General features: G+C 43.6%; 1 protein-coding gene across 1 annotated transcript in view; it reads left to right on the forward strand.

Annotated features, from left to right (window-relative positions):
- Positions 1-21,423, forward strand: part of CSMD2 (CUB and Sushi multiple domains 2) — a 456,222-nt gene that overhangs the window by 321,023 nt on the left and 113,776 nt on the right. The window contains exons 15-19 of the mRNA XM_042440873.1: positions 1,521-1,715; positions 8,870-9,008; positions 10,881-11,068; positions 12,616-12,804; positions 14,066-14,182. Of these exons, the coding sequence (XP_042296807.1) occupies positions 1,521-1,715; positions 8,870-9,008; positions 10,881-11,068; positions 12,616-12,804; positions 14,066-14,182 (828 nt within the window). The remainder of the gene's footprint in view (positions 1-1,520; positions 1,716-8,869; positions 9,009-10,880; positions 11,069-12,615; positions 12,805-14,065; positions 14,183-21,423) is intronic.

Below are 21,423 nucleotides of genomic sequence, written 5' to 3' on the forward strand. Positions count from 1 at the left end.
AGTTAACATTGGAAATAGATTGTGGAAGAGGGGGCAATGCACAAGGATGAATACCTCCTTCCTCAGTATCTCCAAAGGGATATAGACTCACAGAACCTCCAAGTTAGGTGAGGATATGACACCAACAGCAATGCCAGTCATTGGAGTTTATCATGCAAAGGAGATCAGGAGTTTATCCCATGAATATCCTGGGAAAATCGTATAATTACGCATAACAATTTCACATGACGTCGCACAAAACCTGCCACTAAAGTGGTCACAAAGAAGCATTAATGCACATCTTTGTACTTTTGGAATTTCAGCGACAATGCATTCCCAATATCATTTTATTTACGCAATTGCGTGTGATAATCATTCATGTAATTACTCACCATTTCCATTTTATTTGCAGGGTGCTTTAAATGCACCTTAATCTCTCTTTAATACCAAGATCAGCCCCAGTGTGATAAATTCCATAGTGTCTTTAAAAGTATAAATCAGTGATTGGTAACTTTAATATCTGGAGAAACGGGAAGTAGTTTTTTCTCACTTTTGGCCACTGCATATCACCTCACCTTTGGCTGAGGGAATCCCCATGCCATTATAGATCAATGCTGCCATGCGCTACCACACCTTGGTGATGCACAACAGCCAAAAATGAGGAAAACCCACTTCTGGGGGGTTCAGAAAAACATCACCTTGTTTTAAAGGCTTCTGGGACCATGAGTCAATTTAAAATGAAGCATGCATTTCCCACATACCATTTGTGTGTGTGTTCCTGTGTCTATGTGTCTGTGTGCATACATGCTGCTGCATGTTTGTGAATGTCCATGCACACAAGTTAATAAATCAGGGAGAAGCCAGAGAGCCAGTGTCTCATAGTAGTTTGAGTGCTGGACTATGACTCTGGAGGCCAGGGTTTGATTCCCAGCAAAGCCATGAAACTCACTGGGTGGCCTTGGGCAAGTCACATACTCTCAGTCTTAGTGGAAGGCAATGGCAAACATCCTCTAACAAATTTTACCAAGAAGACCCTATGATAGATTATATTTAGAGGAACTAAATGAATTGAAGGTACACAGCAATGACAATTGCAGGCAACTGTGCTTCTTGTAGCTCTTTATTATTTCCAAACTCCATTTTCTTTTCCCCTTTAGTTGTTCTCCCGTTGGATTTTTGTTTGCTGTCTTCGTCCATTATACATATTTTATTTGTAATTTGATACAGAATTTGTTTCCATGACTTGTTCACGTGACTTGTACTGATTTATAAAGTGGGATGGGATCCATGCACGCATTAAAAAGGTGAGAGTCCCAAATGCCCCCAGTTTCTCTGAAATGGCTGATGACACGCTACTGGAGGCCTTGCAGATGCTATTGGCCATTTGGAGGTGAAGGGATCCTTGGAAAATGCAAGGATCCTGCCAGCTGCATTTTGCCTCTTCCTCACCTGAAGATAGATATGATGCATAGTTATATGAAGAGACTTCCATTCTGAGGAAATTACTCTTGCTTATCCTCCATCTTGTCACTTCCTTCTAGCTTTCCGACACAATGAATGCCCCGATCCAGGGGTGCCTGTCAACGGGAAGCGATTTGGTGACAGTCTTCAGCTTGGGAGCTCTGTGTCCTTCCTGTGCGATGAAGGTTTCATCAGGACGCATGGCTCAGAAACTGTCACCTGTGTCTTGAAGGAAGGCAATGTGGTCTGGGACAATGCTGTTCTGAGATGCGAAGGTAAGCTGCCCTGTTGGCTCATCCTTTTCTTTCCTGTGTTCTATGTCCAGAAGATGATCATTGCGAATCTTAAGACAAATGGACAAATGGATCTGACCTGTACCTCTATAATGGATGGTCTAGATAACTAGATGAAGACAGATAAACTGAGGCTCTGTTCCAAGTAAGGCTGGTGGACCACTTGTGAAACTCTGGATGCTGTTGGACTGCAAGTCCCACCAGCCTTACCTGGAATGCTGCAGGATGGTATGAGTTGCAACCTAACAATAGGGGCTGAGAGACATTGCTCATCCCAGATTTAGATGGATGTCCCTTTCCTCCATATTTATTGTATAACCCAATTGCTTATATGAATGAACAGTGCAATTGCTTAAAATCTGTCTCCCCAGTTCCCTCCGTCACATATATCATGATGATACTCCTTTAAACCAGGAACTTGAATTTCACCAAATCCCATCTGATCTAGGAATCTAAGCAGGGTCAGCCCTGGTTAGTACTTGGCTGGGAATTATGAGGATTAAACTATATCATAGTTCTCCATGTTACATTTACTATGGAACTGTTGAAGGTACCAGATCCCATCTGATCTTGGACAGGGTCAAACGTTGCTAGCACTGTATTTGGATGGGAAACCGCCAAGGACTACCAGGGACTGTGGGTATATTTCAGATGAAGGACCTGGAAAAAAACACCTCTGAGTATTCCTTACTTAATAAACCCTATGAGATTTGTTGGGTCACACCCAATTGTCTTTCTGCCCTATGCCATACGTTGAATCAAATGGGTGGGGAAGGAGGCCCAGAGGAAATGCCAACGTTTCAAAAGAAAAGGGAGCAATCCAAGAAGAATAAAGACATTGACATGGTGGCAGAGATAGGATGAGCCCCATGGGACAGGAAAGCTAAGATAGTTTGCTTACCTTCTTTCCTTTTTCATGGTCTCGGCTTCAGCAAGCGACACAACAACGTTCTGTTACACTACATTGCCTTGGCTTAAAATTTCATCTGAGTGTTTGTTGTTATGAGTTTGTTTCCTTTGATCCAGGAGGGACAAAGCTAAACAGACACCCTTCCAGCAGGGATTTTGAAGGCTTCAAAGGTTGTTGGGCAAGTCCAGTGACCCTCCCAAGGCCCCAGGAGAGGAAGAAAGCAGAGGCCTTGCAGCTCTGGAGTTTGTCAGGCTATAAGCTCGGGGAAGCTGCCTAATCCAGATCGCCAATAACATAAGCAAGGGCTTTTATGACAGGCTCTGCTAGTGATCCCTCTAAACCTCTTTGGTGTACACTGAGAGGAAACAAGATTCTCCCAGATGCTTTAGCTTCCAATGCAAATTGTAGCATTTCCTGGCTGTGATTCCGGAACAGAAAGAGCCGCTCCAGTCCTAACTGTTGTCTCTGTTCTGAGTTCTTTTGCACAGGGAGGTTGTAGGTTGAATGTGATTGAGTGCAATGTGCAAAACTATGTGGTATGCCAATAAAAAAGTGATAATGATGTCCATCCCATTCAGCACCAGAACTGGGGTATACCCTCTTAAAATAAACTAAATAAATTCACCTTTTTGCTCTGGATCTTCCTGGAAAATGTGGAACCCTCCATTCCAACTCTGGGCAGCTGTTTGAAATGCACCCCACTGTGCCATCTGGTGCAGTACTTTCCAACATAGGTGCATCCCTTCCAGCATTTCACAAATAAAAGCCAGGACACACGTGGGTGGTCAAGATGGCAAAAGGTACTAATGAGGAAGAACACAGAAGCTAGGAGAGGCTAGAACAGTTTGCTTTTGCCTGAGCCTACTGGGAAGGGGAGGATTCTACCATCTCCTCCTTTCTTCCCCAGCTGATTCAATTGAGGGCAAAGAGAAGTAAACTAAGAAGGAAGGGGGAAAGTTGGAGGACAACAGTGAAACTGGACATTTTGAAAGCAGCTGAACAAAGTGGGATAGCAGTGGATTAATAAAGCAGACCCTGCCATTTAATCCTGTGGGGTGTGAGGTCCCATGGTTTTTGCTCCATGGATAAGAAGGGCCCACTGTATAAGGGGCGCCATTTTGCTATCCATTATCTGTGACTGGCAGCTTCAGAAAAGATGCCAGCCACAGATGATGGTGAAACGTCAGGAATAAGCTCTTCCAGAACATGGCCACATGGTGCGAAAAACCCACAAAAAACAATGGATGCTGGCCATGAAAGCCTTCGACTTCACAGTGACAGAAAATGCTAACTCAGGCCTGTTACAGACTGCCAAAATAAAGCTGCTTCAGGTCTCCTTGGAGGTATGCTGTTTGAATGATGCATGCAGCCTAAGAATCCAGAAGCTGCACCAAAGCTGCACTCCAGTGCTAAGGAATGGAGTGTGGCTTTGGCACGATGTCCAGACTCTTAGGACCCATGCATCATTTAAATAGCATACCTCCAAAGAGACCCGAAGCAGCTTTATTTTGGCAGTCTGTAACAGGCCTGAGTCCTCTATCCTTAATGGAAGATAATGGTCTCTTTCTTTCCACTTGTGTTTCAGTAGTTCCAGAAGATGTGTGTGTGTGTGTGTGTGTGTGTGTGTGTGTGTGTATATATATATATAATTTTTAAAAATTAACACTCACATTTTGGTTGCAAAGGTATTGCATAGATCCCCTCATTCGCTCTTTAATTGGTGGGAAGAAAAAGAAAGAGTAGTATCCTTTCAAAAATGGAAGCTGCTTTTCATCTTTGGAAGCCTTTGATAACCCTACTGCTATTAACATGTACTGCTTTATCGCTCATCTCTTTGTCTCGCCTTTGACTCACCCTCCAATGTGAGTTCAATTAAATGCGGGTCCTAATTACCTTCTCTTTTTTTTTAATTAAATAAGTGGTGGAAGTCTGTCTGGAATATTTAAAGTGCTGTTTGACATTTGCAAAGCAATAATAATAAGCAGCAGAGGCCGCACAAGGTGATTTAGATTCAGCAGGACGAATGTACAGCGTAACCTGTTAGAATTTCAAAATGAAATGGAACTTCAGTTTGGAGGTGGATCCTTGGTAAGAAGCTTCCAGGAGAACATACTCCTAGAAGCGTTTCAAAAAGACGAGTGAAATATATCGGTTTTTCTCTCAAAGAAATTCCAGTTATCCTCTGCCTTTCATCTGAATTTTCTTCTGGAGCATTTGAAGTAAAATTAGACCCTCCTTGAGCAGAAAGTCACCTACAGTGTTGATATCAATGTGGTAGCGCATGCGGAGTTTCCAAAGGTTTATATTGCAGTTGAGCCTTATCTTAGTTGAATGTCATTGGGTAATTTCAGTCTTTGGAGAAGGATTGCAGCTCATGGGTACAGCGCATTCTTTGTAAACATGAGGCCCCAAGTCAATACTTTGGATAAGAACTCCTGACTGTAGCCCTGAGACCTGCTATAGATCAATGTAGAATAGTCTTCTGCAAATTCCTTCAGATGTGCTGAACAACTTGTTGCTGCTGCTACTGTGTGCCTTCAAGTCATGTCCAACTTATTATGACCCTAAGGCAAGACTATCATGAAGGTTTTCTTGGCAAGATTTGTTCAATGGAGGTTTGCCATTGCCTTCCCTTGAGGTCGAGAGCATGTGACTTGTGCAAGGTTGCCCAGTGGATTTCATGGTTATAAATAATAAAAATAAAATCTTTATTTTTATCCCGCCCTTCCAGAAAGATCAGGGCGGCTAACAAAAGTGCAACGAATGCACACAAATACAGTTAAAAAACAATCAACAACAAACAACCATACAATAAAAATAAAAGCAGGAATAAAAGCCCCGTCGCCCGTCCTCATGGCCACGGAAGAGGAGGGGAGGCCCACAGGATCTTAATCGGGGAATGCCTGCTTAAATAGGAAGGTCTTAAGATCCTTCCTAAATTGGGCCAGGGTGGTAGATGAGCGGAGCTCAGTGGGCAGCGTGTTCCAAAGGGCTGGGGCAGCTATAGAAAAAGCCCTTCTAGACGTAGAAGCATGCTTGGCCCCAGGCACCTTCAGCAATTGCTGCCCAGACGTTCTGAGGGTGCGAGGCGGATTGTATGGGGAGAGGCGGTCCTTTAGGAATCCTGGGCCCAAGCCATTTAGGGCTTTATAGGTGATAACCAACACCTTATATTGAGCTCGGAAGCGAACGGGCAGCCAGTGAAGATCTTTAAGTACAGGTGTTATATGGCTGGTCCTGGACGCACCAGTGACCAGCCGGGCTGCCATATTCTGTACCACTTGAAGCTTCCGAGTTTGGTATAAGGGTTGCCCCATGTAGAGTGCATTGCAGAAATCCAATCTCGAAGTTACCAGAGCATGTACCACAGTTTCTAGGTCCCTCCGGTCCAGATATGGGCGCAGCTGGCGAATCAGCCGAAGCTGGTAACAGGTGCTCTTGACCGTCGCATTCACCTGAGCAGTCAGATGAAGCGACGAATCAAGAAGCACTCCCAGACTGCGCACAGAGTCCTTCGCAGGGAGCGTGACCCCGTTTAGGACAGGTGGAACCACAGCCATTCCTGGACCGGGGGAACCTATCACTAGTACCTCCGTTTTCTCTGGATTCAGCTTGAGTCGGTTTTTCCTCATCCAGTCCATTACTGACCCCAGACAGGCCTCGAGAGGAGAGACGCCATCCCCGGTCACTGCATCAGTCGGAGACATAGAGAAAATAATCTGGGTGTCATCAGCGTACTGATAACCCCGCGCCCCATGTCTCCGGATGATCTCTCCCAGCGGTTTCATGTAAATGTTAAATAGCATTTAAGCTGGGTATCCTGGAGACCCTGGTCTCCAGAGTTGTAGTCCAACACTCAAACCACTACATCATGCTGGCTTTCAAGATAGATGGGACCAGCACCTTTAAAGTTGAAACCTAGAGTAGATTCACCACTTCAGTATAGTACCTACTAACCCCCACTTGGTACGTCTCTGTAGAACTGAAAAGAGAGAGACAGAGAAAGTGCAAAGCATGGGTCTGTCATCCAGTTAGAGCTCCCCCCCCCCTTTTTTTTTTATGGTCAGAGTTCTGGCTTTTAAATGGATTAAATAAGCATGCAGTTTGTAAAACTTCAATTAATTCCTCTCTTTAATCAGAAAAGAGAAGTCTCATAACTATGGGATGCCATTAAATTTCATAATGGAAAACTGCCATTCATTGTTCAGAGGAAAGGCTGATATTTTCTTTCTCATTACACGCGGGAACATCAAACAAACCCCACTACCGTAACATGCCGGAACCAATATGTTTTCTTTTTCAAGTCAGAAACAAGTTCAAGGCCCAGCGGTAGCATGAAAGCACCAGATCAGAAAGGTGCACCAGCCGTGTTTGTAGTCCCTTACAATCACAGTCCCCTAAATTGAGAACATGTTGGGGATAGTTAATGACCATTTACCCATCACTTTGATGGCCCAGTGGGAATCTTATGGATGTTTATCTTCCCAACATGATATCACTGTTTAATCAGGAAGTCAAAATGGTTGAAAGTTTGGTTCATCTCCATCATCTGCCACCGCTATCTCGACTTCTAGGGTTAATGTTTAGACACTGATGCTTCAAAAAATCAATTAAAGCAATGGAATGCACCCTTTCTTTTCTCTGAGAGAGAGGGAAAAAAGGAGTGAAATAATCTCAGGTGATGGCTTCCATGTCCAAAAGAGTAGACTAAATCCACTCTGCATTTTAGTCCGAATTTTAAGAACAGGGTGCTGAACCCAATCCCCAAAGTAGGTTGACCATTGAATGGCTCCTTTACATTTCAGACTAGAACCTGGAATTGATTTGCCAACCCACTACTAACCATGTGCCATCACTGATCATGCATCAATCCTACACAACTCAGAAGTTACTACTTATGGATGGCTAGTTACTTATAAGCAATTGTGTTTGTTTGTTTGTTTGTTTTAGCCTAATTAAATAGTGGAAGAGAACTGTTGAATGGTTTTGTTCTGGATGTTTAATGGAGATGGGAAGGGTATTTGAAAATATTTGAAAACTGGTTAAAGGAAGTATTTCTCAAGTGTTAGGAAACCCTCGCAAAGAGAATCCTGGACTGCAGTTCTGTGCAAAATTTGCACCTGGATGTTTTGTCTGCAGGAAACAGCATCTTTCTGCACACGAAAGAGCTTTTACTGTGCAGAAAATGCTCTCCCCTGGGCAGAAAATGTGGTTTTCTACACAAAGTGACCACACTTGAATTTTACACAGGATGCACTGGAAACTGCAAATAGTCTTCTAATACCGTACAGTTTTTGAAGACTTTCTTGCAATGGGAAGAAAATTGCTTTTAAAAATTGCTGGTTGCTTCCTTCGAGAACAAAGTTAGCAAGGATTTACATCTTTAGTGTTGAGGCAATAATGAGATGGATGAGAGGAAAGCGCATCCTGTATTTTAGTCCAGCAGCTTGTAGCATTCCATTTGATTTTTGGAAAAGTGACTGCTCCAGTTACTTTAAAGCAGGGTGGGAATCATGCTTAAATCCCCACCTTCGATATTGCTAGGATAGAGCACCTAACATTCCTCATGATTGGTTTTGCTGACTGGGGCTGCTGGGACTTGCAGTTTAAAAGCAAGAAAGCTGCACCTTTCCTGGAGGGCTATCCTCCATCTTTAAGGAATTGGGAAAGTGAAGTATTGTTTTTTAAAAACTGCAAGTTTAGATCATACCTTTTGCCTTCAATACATACCTACCATATATACTCGACTATAAGTCGACTTCATGTAGAGGTCGAGGGCAGATTTTGGGGTCAAAATTAAAGATTTTGACATGACCAATGGATAAGTCGAGGGTAACATTTAGGGGAATGTAACAACGAATCTACAGGATGAAGCAAAGCAAAATAATGCTGCTCAAAATTACAAAATCCCAGCAAACATGTTTGTGCTCACAATAAAGGCTGGATGGATGAGAGAAAAGAGGGAGGATCAGTGATTCCAGGAGAGAATATGCGTTTGCCTTTCTCCAGGTAATGTTTCCTTTTTTAAAATAAGAGTACTTACATTGACCCATGGATACGTCAACTCAGGTTTTTTGGGGACAATTTTTTGACCAAAATTTCTAGACTTATACATGAGTATATGCAGTATAATTATCATTTTAAAAGTCAAATCTTCCTTTGTTTCCTTGCTTTTGGGTGTTTCATTTCCTTCCAATGTCTGTGTTTTCACTCCTCCCACTGACAGCTCCATGTGGCGGCCATCTGACTTCTCCAAGTGGAATGATTCTGTCCCCAGGTTGGCCAGGATTTTACAAGGACTCTCTGAACTGTGCGTGGATTATAGAAGCTCAGCCAGGATATCCAATCAAAATTACATTCGACAGGTGACTATTGGTGTCAGCCATATAACATTTAAAGCATGAGGCAGCAGCAGAAAATAAATAGGTGGAAAATAGTGGTCTGAATCCTATTGATTGGTTTCAACCAGAGTAGACCCGTTTATTCCATTGCTGAATGTTGAGTTAACACAAAGGTAAATCTCATTGACTCCACAGTTCCACTGTAGTTGGGACTAATAATAGGATCAAGGCTGTTATCTGTTCTTTAATAAGGGCCTCATTCCCACTTACAGATAAATCAGTATGCAATCCGAATCAATGAATCGGATTGTAGTTTACACTACACTTGCCCTGATTGCATTTTCTGTCAATTTTGGGTACCAAAATAACCCACTTGTGGTTCTCATTCACCAATGAAGGCCGAAGGGAAAATTTGAATAGATTCCTATCCACTTGCGGTTCACACTTGCGCTGAATCAATTTATCGAAGAAGAAGCGGAAAAAATCAGTGTCAAAAAGACGCAGGTTAAATGAGTGTAGAGCATGACCTCCCCTCTCAGAATCGCTTCAGCGATTTGGTTTAAGTGGGAACCAGGGTCATTTGAAACTATCCAAACGGATTCACAATCTGATTTAAAAGGTAGTAGGAATGAGGCCAAGGATGAAAAGGTCTTTCAAAGCATGTGGTTTACCAGTGAGCTCTGATTTTCTAAGCAGTTTTACTGGGCTAAAAGTAAAAATAGGTTGATGGGGAATATTGATCTGCCTCCCTCCATCAACAACCTGGGAGAAAAACCTGATAAAATTATTTGTGATACTCCAAGCAAAAATACAAGTAAACTGATTCAATGGACCTTTTTGTGAGGGCTGTAGCAACCATTCAACAATGGCTGGCTCAAGCCTGGCTACTGGTAAGGGCTGGATCTGTATCAGATTTTGGTACAGGAATGTGTTTGGGGGCATTTTTTGTACTCGGTTTCTATCTTGTTGCATGTGAAATAATAACAAATAGAGGAATTTGGAAGTATTGGCTTGAATTCAGGATAGGACATATGTCTACGTAGGTGGACTTAGGTCTGCAGGGAATATAACTGAGCAGTTCTTTGATGTCCACATTCAGCAAGTGACTGCTATGATGTTACTTTGTAGGGAAGCCAATAAAGTGACTGATGCACAATAGGCACTAATGCACATTAGGTGTTCCCAGTGCTGATCCAGACAATGGCTAGAGACTGGCAATGGGCAGATATAGAGCCCAATTCACTTTGGTACATTCTTGCCAATGCCTTGATATGTGTCTTTGCAACTCACTAGAAGGATTCTGTAGCACTTTTGCTGTGTAGCTAAGCATGCATAAAGTTACACAATCTAGTCTGTGATACAGAATCATGGATATGGAGTCTAAGTAAGTAACAACAACCCTGATTCAAAGTCACCATAATGAGAGATGTAGCGGGTGCCTATAAGTGAAAGGGTTTTTAAGTCATGGCACCCCAGTTGCCTGTTGCTTGCTGCAACGTCCTTTTGATGCCAGCTGAAAACCTGTTTAATTCTACATGCCTTTTAAACCTTGCTGTGCCTTTGAAAACTGTATTGGGTTCACATTTTATCCCCTGCCTTTAGTAGCATGATGTAAAATTTGGTTTAATGCTGCATTGCATTTTATTGCATTACTTTTTTTTAAAAAGTGTTCTCAGTTTTAATAGGTTTGGGGGCCTTTTTGAAAACTGAGCTTCTCGTTTCATAGATATCGAAATTAATGTACCAAATAAACAGGGCTTAAGTCTTTGTGATAGTTGCAGCCATATTTGTTGAATCTTACTCTTAACTCCAATATGTAAGTGATAAAGAGAAGAGGTGTAGTGGGAGGAGGATTTTCCACATTTCTATACACGCACATCTCTTTCCCCATTGTAGATTTAAAACAGAAGTGAATTATGACACACTGGAAGTGCGGGATGGAAAGTCCTATTCATCGCCATTGATAGGTGTCTATGATGGAACACAGGTCCCCCAGTTCCTCATTAGCACCAGCAATTTCCTCTACCTCCTCTTCACCACCGACAAGAGCCACTCTGATGTCGGCTTTCAGATCCGCTATGAAAGTAAGTCGGAAAATTCAGGTAATTATACCCCTGCCGATGTCACAAAGTACTTCTTCAAACTGTGTGGCATCTACTGCTTTGTTCTGCTTGCTTGGTTTGCACTGTTAATGCCAAATGCTCGAAGAACTTGAACCTCTTCAGGTCTCTGCTTTGGGGGGAAGCAAGTGGTGGGAGGGAGGGAGGGATAGAGAAAACTCCCAGGAAGTTATTATAGAACGCTTTAAAGGTCCTAGGGCCCAGTGCATAGTGATTCTCAATGGTTCCTGCCATGGCCTCTCCTTGAGAGTTCAGCTTCTGAAGACAAAGTGAACCTGTCCCTCTCCCTTCCTTGAGGGTTTGGTTTCAGAAGACGAAGCAGATTAACCACAGCCACCTCCAGCTCAGTTTTAATGTCACCAAAGGTAAGAGAGATAGTTCCAAGTCCTAGGAAAAGGAGATGGCTCCAGCATCCAACACAAACACAGTCTCTCCCCTGCAGACAAAGTACGAGGCTGTGCAAATGCAGCTAAGAAATGCCCTCCTGAAATATAGTCTGGATGCATGTTGGATGGGGCCAAGTCAGCATGCTTTATAAATTAAGGGCCTTTCCTCCTTCTGATTGCTGGAAACAAACTTGATTTCCTTGTCTGCCCACATCTACTGTGGAATCTGACTCTGTGATCTATGACTCTGGACTGTTTCTGGACCTCATTGTCTGCAACCTGTGGACTTCGCTTAGACTTACGGCTTCTGACGCTGGACAGTTTGATCTTGGACACTGCTTGCTCCTTCAACTTCTGAACTTCTGACACTCTGCCTGCTGAGAACAGGACAATTCCTAGACCTTGGTCTTCCAGATGTTTGGGACTTCAGCTTCCAGAATTTCTGACTGTTGATCAAGCTGGCTGGGAATTCTGAGAGCTGAAAACTAAAACATCTGGAGGACTAACATTGGAGAATCACTAATATAGAGTCTAGATGTGGACAAGTGAGAACTTGGAAGGTCTCACTCTGTCACCTTGCAAACAAAAATCAGGTCTGGAAACATTTTTTTAAAATGGGAGAAGCCCCTGGGGGTCTTGGAGACCAAAATGTATGGCCCTAGAGAGAAGACATGTAGCCCATGGGTCACACATTGCTCACATCTGAGCTGGGCCAATGTCTAGAAGCCCATTTCAAAAGCAATGGAGAGTTTGGTTTATCTATGGGCTGTTCCATGGAATTAAAGAGAAATGGTCTGTTTTTCTCTGAGGTTATGGCAGAAAGTGTACCCATTCTTAGATATGACTTTTCCTATCAATTAAAGTTTCAAAGATGTCTCTGACCTCCCCCTCCTCCCCACCATGTTTTCTAAAGGCATTTTTGAAACAAAATAAAAACTCTGTAGATGGAAAATCTCTTACCTGTCAAGTTTCTCTGTCAGGCAACTTTTCCTATAAGACCTCCCATCCCTCAACTGTAAACCAATTTTAAAAATTAAGCATGGGAAGGCAGCTGATTTTATGATTTTGCATGATTCAGGATCGTCATCCATGAGTGATAAATGCGTAAATCTGTGTTCTTTGCAGCGGTAAAACTCCAATCTGACCACTGTTTGGACCCAGGGATCCCTGTCAATGGGCTACGGCATGGGGACGATTTCTACGTAGGGGCTTTGGTGACCTTCGGCTGTGACCCAGGATACACCTTGAGCGATAGTGAAGCTCTGGAGTGTGAGCCCAATTTTCAGTGGAGCAGGCCTCTTCCCAGCTGTGAGGGTAAGGAAAGCTTAAATACTTGGGTGAGAGGAGTGTAACAAATGGTGCATTAATTCTATTTATTTCTATTTTCATTTAATTTTCAGAATTTCTGTCCCATCTCATATTGTAAGATCTCCGGGCAGCTTATAATAACATCAGTTACAACAATTTAAAATGTTGCAATGTATACAGCCAGCCCTTGTATCCACAGATTCTTTATCCACAGATTCAAACATCCACAGCTTGAAAATAGCGGAGGGGGAGGGATTCCAAAAAACAAACCTTGCATTTGCCATTTTATATAAGGGACACATTTTATTTCACCATTCTATTTCATGGGGCTTGAACATTCATGTATTTTGATATCAACAGGGGATCCTGGAACCAACCCCCAGAAGATACCCAAGAAACAAATCTTGTATTTGCCATTTTATATAAGGGACACCATTTTACTACACCATTCTATTTAATGGGACTTGAGCATGCATGGTTTTGATATCCATGGGGGGTTCTTGGAACCAACACCCAGAAGATACCAAGCACCCACTGTATCAGCTTAAGAGCATTAAATACAGTGAGTCTGCCATATTGGTAGGCTAGCCATCAATGGATTGGAGCTTACCCTGCCCCATATTAAGACAATGGTGGCATGCATCCATGGGCACACTGATGCAGCCATGCACATATTGTCACCCATTGACTAATTTGGGCTTGGGCTCTCATGTTTTATATAAAATAATATAAAAAGTGCATCTGTACTTAGGGTGAAGTCTTTAGGACCTAAAGGCTTCTGTACAAAGCTAAGTTTGAACTTGGTGCTGAAATGAGGCCAATGTCAGCATCCATCAGACCTCAAGCGGAAAGGCATTCCACAACCAAGGTGCCATGGCTGAGAAGGCTGAATTGAAGTCCACTATCTATCTATCTATCTATCTATCTATCTATCTATCTATCTATCTATCCCTCTGTTCTTTCTCTCTTTCTCTTTCTTCCTCCCTCCCATACACTGGAGGTGGGGGATATCTTGCTGCCAAATGCCATCCAACACTCCACAGGGGATGCAAGAGCACTTTCCCCACATTTTACACCCATCCCCTGAGGGCATTTTAGGCCTTTTCTTCAACATGCAATGACCCAGAAGTTGACTTCCAGGAAAATGTGCGTGAGGACTATATATAAATGTCCCCATGGGATAGGAGTCCAGACTGGGTTCTGAGAAATGCAAGAAGATCAACACCTATATCTGAATGTCTGCTTCTCTTTTCTTGGTCCTTCACAGCTCTTTGCGGAGGTTACATCCGTGGATCCAGTGGCACTGTGCTGTCACCTGGCTTCCCCGATTTCTACCCGAACAATTTAAACTGCACTTGGATCATTGAAGCTTCTCACGGCAAAGGTAACTTGTGTGTCATGCATGAATTTTATGCTTCCACCACCTGGTTCTGTTCAGCGTCTGGTGAATTTAAGTGTCCCATAATTCACATTCTTCCTCAGAGAATACAGATCTCACCCTGTCTGGAATTAGTGTGAAGTACAGTGGTAAAAACCCACTCCGGATTTCATTAAGACAAACAGTATGTGGTGTGAGCTTGGTTCAGTCTCCAGCAATAGCCTGTTACCACCTCTGTTTGGCTGATTATACAGATTTCTGAGCAAATGGATGGACTTTGTATACTTGAGTGGTTATCACTTGATGATGACATGATTATTAACACCAGTTTAGGTCAATGGAGGGAAAGTTGGTGGCTTCCTAGCTGTAGCATATACTCAGGGAGTACATTCAGAAAATGGGAGACAGCATGACATAGTGGTTTGAGTGCTGGACTACAACTCTGGAGACCAGGGTTTGATTCCCAGCTTGGCCATGAAACCAACTAGGTTACTTTGGGCAAGTCGCATGCTCTCAGCCTCAGTAGAAGGCCCTTGCAAACCTCCTCTGAACAAATCTTTCCAAGGAAATCCCCATGGTAGGTTTGCCTTAAGGTCCCCATAAATCAGAAGTGACTTGAAGACACAAAAGAACAAGAACAACCCATTCAGAAATAGCGGATACTGAAGGAATACTTTCAGAAATAGTATTGGTGTGGATGGCTAGAGTTGCTGCTTGCTGCTAGTGAGTGGCCCCAGCTATTAAGAGTCAGGCCCATTGCTCTCTTGGTAGCCCCACTCTTGTTTCTTTGGTTATGCTAGAGCAAAATGCTTATTTGAGACTGATTTGGTCAATAGATAGCCAGCTAGGTCAAAAGACTATCAAACAGCCACCACTTTGCTCTTTCCTAATGCCTTGTAGCACCTGCTGTGCCCATGCTACATGAAGATTCTGGGAGCTGTAGTCCAAAAAAATTGCTTTTGCATGCTCTGCCCCATCATGTCCCTCCTGGCTCATTCTTATTCTTCTTTCCCCTATGTGGGAAGACAACCTCAAGATGTACAACCTCAGCCATACCACTTCCAAGCAATCCATCTGCCCGTGGTATGCATTTGCTTCAGGGCATGCCATACAGGTGGCTCTGTACCCATCCCATTCCAACAGATGGTCATTCTCCACCTCCACTGCCAAGTTCTTTCTCCTTCAGATAAGAGGACAGGCAATATGCAAGGCCAGTATTGAAGTCTAGGAAGTGACTCAGGTTCACTCTTCCTTGAACCTTGCCCCCAATGACCATCCAGTTCCACTAATGGTCTACCCAGCATGTATTGCAAACCTGTCTAGGATCAACTGACTCTGGCATGAGCAGGATAACAGTGGTCACTTGGGCAACCCCACATCCCAGTGTATTAATGCAAACTAGAGCCCCAGAGGAGTAAGGAATAGTCTTTGGCCAAGAAGGAGCAGCCTTCTTTGCTTTTGCAGTCACCTAAAACTGTTTCCATGCTCTTCTCCTGGCTTGATTCATTCTCAAGTTGCAAAACCAGGAAACATGAGTGTAATGAAGTATCAAAAGATGCAAATTGTAACACTGGGCATAAATCTTGAAACTGCTGTGTAAGGTGATACAAGCAGTCAAGCAGTGGGCTTGTCCTTGTTGAGGTGTTAAAAGTAATGTCACAATTTGCATTGTTCTGTTTCCCATTAAACCTAGGTCCTGCACGCACAACTTATGTAGCTGCTTAAATGCTTTTGGCTTCGGTCCCTGTCAGCACATCTGAGGAAAGGGACTGAAATCCACAAAAGCTCATGTTGCAATAAGTGATTAATTTAGTCTTAACACAGTTACGGTGCTTTCATATCACTTTAATTGCCATAACATAGAATCATGGAAATTGGTAGTTCCCTGGGGCATTCACATTTTTCCACCAGAGAGCTCTAGTGTTGCAATTCAGGAGAGAGTACCAGAGCTCTCCAGTGGAGGATTCTCAATACATCACCACACTACATATCCCAGGATCCCATTGACTGCAGCTGTGCTGGTTAAAGTCATTGCTGTCATTGTGCAACGTGGATACTCTTTAACGTGGCTGTCTCTTGGAACCTTTGAAAACAACCTTTTTTTAATTAAGGGCATTCTAATGTGTGAGTCTTCCTTACACTCTGACTCCGCTTGCAGAGTTTATCTCACCTCCTCAGTCTGCAATCCAGTTCCTCTGCTCACCCACACTGCCTTTCACAAGGTCTGATTTGAAGAAGTGCTGCTATAAACAGCCAAACTCTTAAAAGCGAGAGAGAGAAACCAAGGGGGGGATCAGAGCACATTAATTCTGAGCAGCTTTTGGTGGCTCTGCTCTTCTAGCTTTGCCGGATAGTGACACAATGGGAACCACAATCAATCAGTTTTCTGATGCCGATTGTATTAAGGCAGATAAACCAGTCGCTGAAAAGCGCAGCGCATTAGCAGAGGCGTTCCATGCTGTGTGAGGCTTCCCACAGAGTGGGTGAAATCCACTCTTCATTAATCCACTCAGCGCCAGATTCTCGCGTCGGAGGAGAGGCTTCCCATTATCCTGCCGCATGCTTAATGTGCAACACACGGAGACCGACACTCTCTCCTGAGATGTAATTCGCGTTGTGCCTTGTTTTACCAAAGATCAAAGAGGAACTTTTGGCTACCCTGGGCACACTCTGCCACATGCAGGGCAATGGGATTATCAGGGTTTAGATGTCTCTGCTAGGAAGGGTTCGTTCCAAGAGTGTCCAAGGGCCCTTACAGCAGGGGTAGGCATATCTAATCAGTCTGGGGGTTCAGAAAAGGCTTTGCGTTACCTTACCTACATCTTCCTATGCCAAGGAATGCAAGGTCTCATGGGTAACACATTGGACCACTCACCACATTAATAAGGGACAGGTCCAGTACAAGAAGCGGCCATACCATGCAGTGCAGGAGGCAGAAAAATCTTACTCCATTGACCAAGCAACGAAGAGGAGTCTGTGTGAAGCCAAGCTCATGGAGTTATTTATATCAGGCCTGGCTTACTGTGAGACTTCATACTGCCAGCCAAACTGTCAGAACTGAGCTGCAGGCAACTACTGAGAGAGCCAGGAGGCTGAGCCAAGGGCCGGGGCAATGGGAATGAGAGCCAGGAAAGAAACAAGAAGCCAGAGACCTGTTAAAGACCAGTCATTGCCCAGTCTGTGTCTCAGCCTGAAGAGCAAGCCCCTCTGGCCTGTCTTGTTGGGCATCTCATGCCGCCTCGCTCTCCTTAAGTCAATTACAGTCACCACGGGTTCGTTTCAATTCCACTTGAATGGAGACAAAAGCTGGACAACACGAACCAAAGAGTTCATGGACTAATTGGTCAATTTAAGCAAATTAGTGGAACACATTTAGCAATGAGCAATTCATAAATGGACATACAAAGAAATCTGTAGCTCTTGTAAATAGAGTAACTGTTGTCTTTTTGAGTTGTACCAGGCCTTTTACCACGGGTTGCAGAGGATGAAGGTGGATCAAGTCTTCTCCAATACCCAAGGCTTTGTTTTCTCTTTGATTTTGCAGCAAGGGGGGGGGGGGAGAAGCCCCAGTTAAATTGCCCAAGGCCAAATGTGGGGTTCTTGGGTTAGTTCTTTCTGGGCCAGGTTGTCTGATCAGCTTTCAGTCCATGCTGATTCCATATATTGTTGTTTGTTGTGTGCCTTCATGCCATTTCTAACTTATGGTGACCCTAAGGCCAACCTATCGTGGGGTTTTCTGAGGCTGAGAGTGTGTTACCCAACACCCAACAATACTTGCTGTATTTACATTTCATCACTTTGGCTCCCTCTTTTCTTTGGATGCCTAAACGTGATTTCTAAATGCCCAACTGTAATTTTAAGTTGTTAGTATTAAACATTTCTTTATGTTGGTTGCTCCAACTTTGTCCCTTGGAACACTTCTTTGCATGTTGTAGATGCTCCATCAGACATGGCTGTTATTTTTGGTGCATTAGCTAAATCACCCGACAAATTGCATTTAGTTCTCTATTCCCTAAAGTGTTTCATGTAGCGCAGCCCCAAGAGAGAATGGATGCTTTGCCCTCGACCAATTTAACCACCAATGAGTCGATTTATTCTTGCTCTATTATCTTACCTTCAGGCTGTCATCTTGGTCATCTTGCCACATAGATTACTAGAAATCCTCACAGTCCTCTTGATGTATTTTTTTCCCCTGCTTAGATTCTAAGCCTTTTCTCAGATTTTGGAATCTTGTTCCAGCCCTTGGATTTGCAGAAATATACATCAATAAGAGGATAGTCTTTTCTGTGAAGGGCAATTTCTGTGAGCCCCACATCTAGCGAAGTCCACTTCCACTGTGCCAGAGAATGTTATCTTGCACTGGTTAAAATGAACAGAATCTCCTCTTGTTTCCATTCCAAGATGTTCACATGGTTATTCAAGCTGGAAAGACAGACCAGTGGAGTTATCATTCCAGCCAAGATCAGTGAGAGATGTTTTCTGGCTCACACAGAGGCATCAGCTTTGCATTTGATGTCTCCATCAGCCAATGAGTTGTGAGAAGAGCGTTGCAAAATGTTGAGGGTGCTGCTATTCTTTTCCAGTTTTCTTTTTGTCCGTTTGTTCTATCTTTCAGTTTTTGAAATGCACGGTCTTAACTTGGTTATATACTATTCTGAGGTCAAATATACATTCTTTTGGAAAAGGTTGTGGCTGGAGTTCAGTATGGGACTTACATCTTTGTAAGTGGGCCTACAAAGTATGTGCAGAGTAGAACTGAGCAGTTTCACAACATCTGCATTCAGCAAAGGACTGGTGTGATGTTATTATGTACAGGTATCCATTACACAATAGTGGAGTGACTGATGGGATACAGCACAATGGGCACTGATGTGCATTTGGGCACTCCCAAGTGCACATCTGGACACCATCTAGAAAGTGTTGGAGCATAATTTTTGACTCACACTGCTCAGTCCTCCTCAGAAGTGCCCAGTGTGCATTACAAGTGCCCAGTGTGGATCAGAAGTGTCCAGTGTGTCTCAAGAGTGTCTGACACACATCCTCACGATTCATTAACAGGGTTTCATTGCGCCTCTGCAACATAGCTATGGATTCATACATTTGCACAACCTATAGACCAGAAGAACCTTGACAGTTGTCCTTATCTAGCTGTATAGATGTATGTTTGGTAGACACAGGATATGGCCCACAAAAGGAACAAAGACAGAGAATTTGGAGGCGATGAAGGGAGCATTCAGCCCCCGGTGTGGCTTCTTGGGGGATGTAAAAAGAGATGGAGGACAGCCAATGGCAAGTCTGAATGGGCAGATTCGTGATACTGGATGGATCATTTTGGTGGCATCTATGCACATAATTATGCATGCATATATTTTGTTTTGAAGAGGGGACAAGGGGATATTCATTAGCTTCTTGGCTCCATCTAATACTTGCCCTTGGAGGACTGTCTCTTATCCCCACACAAGGATGAAAGGTAGAAAAGAGATGAATTGTTTTTCTTCCTTTCTCTCGAGGCATTCAAAGGAGATGAGAGACAGTCCCCACTGCCTGGTTGCCTCCATCTCTCCACTTCTCCTTCCCTCAGACATTTAATGCCTTTAGAAGCAAAAAAACAAAATAACAGGGCTTGGTACCTGCTGGAGAAAGAGAAAAGTTGGGAGGTCTGGATGCATGAAGCATTAAGCTCCATTCACGAAGTGCAGGATCTCTGCCGCTTTCTGAGGCCTATCTGTGGGACATGATTAAACTCTGGTTCCCAGATACCCAATGCACAAAAATGAACGACCATTGATATTTCCACTAATAGCACTGGGGATCCCAGGGACCAGTCCCTTGAAGTTTGGCAAAGGGTCACACACCTGCCTTATGCATCGCCTGCCATCTCAGTTGAGATGTGAAGTATCATGTAAATGGATTCAAATGGCACTTGGAGAAATCATTTCTTTGGACACCAGTTAAGATATTCCAATTGGGCCAACTAAGTAGTAAGCAAAGAAGCACATTGGATGTTAATCTCCAGTCACTGATCCAGATAATGGACTCCACCAGTGGTTGCCCCAGCCTAGCTAATCGTAAGACCTCACAATACTAGCCAAAGTGTCACAGCTGAGTTGTAGGCAGCTACTGAACAGAAGCCAGGAGGTCAAGCCAAGGATCAGGCATAGGAGTTGCATGCAGTTGGCCAGCCCAGGCAGGCAGACTTGGCTGATACTTGCAAGAGCTACTCTTCCAAATGCCAGCTAATTTCCCTTCTTCATGCAGAGAGATGTATTTCTTCTGTTTGCATGGAGAAAGCTGAACTGGATATCTGGGAAGGCTTAGCAACAGGAAAAAAAACCCTTTCTTATGACACATCCAAACCATTGGGTCTGTTTAGTTCAGTGTTATTAAGCTGTGGCTCAGAAATGATTCTTTCCTAACCCTCTTTGGAGGTCCCTGGCATTCTCTAGTGGCCTCCTACCCTACTACTAACAGAGCCGATTCCTGCTTACCTTCAAATCAGACAACATTCATTTTGTTCAGAATGGTATGATGGTACAGACATGCTTCAGTTAACAAAGTCTCTGACAAAGAAGATCCTTTTGCACCCATCCAGCACCCCTTATGTTCCAACACGACCCTGATGGAAGATCTTGGCCATTGACTGTGCATTACTGACACATGAGACCTTCCCTTTATCTTCTAGGGCTACAGGCTCACTTTTCCATACAGCTCTCTGGGTTTTTACCTGCTTGCTGAGTCTCTCCTCCTACCCTCCAATCACCACCGCTTTGCCTTACCTTGCACAGACTGTCAGAGAGGTTGATGTCTTGCGATCTCCAGGGAGCACAGAAAAGGGAAGAGAAACACGCTTGTTCACACATCAAGGATCTCAGTGCCTCTGATCCACCCTCGCAAATGGAGCCTTGCCCTCCTTTGAAAATGAAAAGGCTCTCCTCCTTGCCTAGCAAAAGCAGAGTGTGGTACTTTTCTCTTATCCACTGGAATTAACTTGCTCGCCTTTTAAATCTTGTGCTATCAAAGTGCTGAAGTTGTTGGCTTTGGTTTTTACACACAGCTTGCTTTACCGTTCGGCATTCCCTGCCTTCTTGCTCCTGTTGAATTTTGTCTTGATCGCAACAGTCCCCAGGGACTGATCAGCCACTAAACAGGGATCTCATTTCTACATAGGAAGACCTTGTTGGAAAAGAGAGCACAGAACTACATGGTCATGGCTGAGCCATTTGTTTGGTTCATGTCTTTATAAGAAT

Source organism: Sceloporus undulatus, chromosome 9 (genome assembly GCF_019175285.1).
Source record: "Sceloporus undulatus isolate JIND9_A2432 ecotype Alabama chromosome 9, SceUnd_v1.1, whole genome shotgun sequence".
Lineage (NCBI taxonomy): Eukaryota > Metazoa > Chordata > Lepidosauria > Squamata > Phrynosomatidae > Sceloporus > Sceloporus undulatus.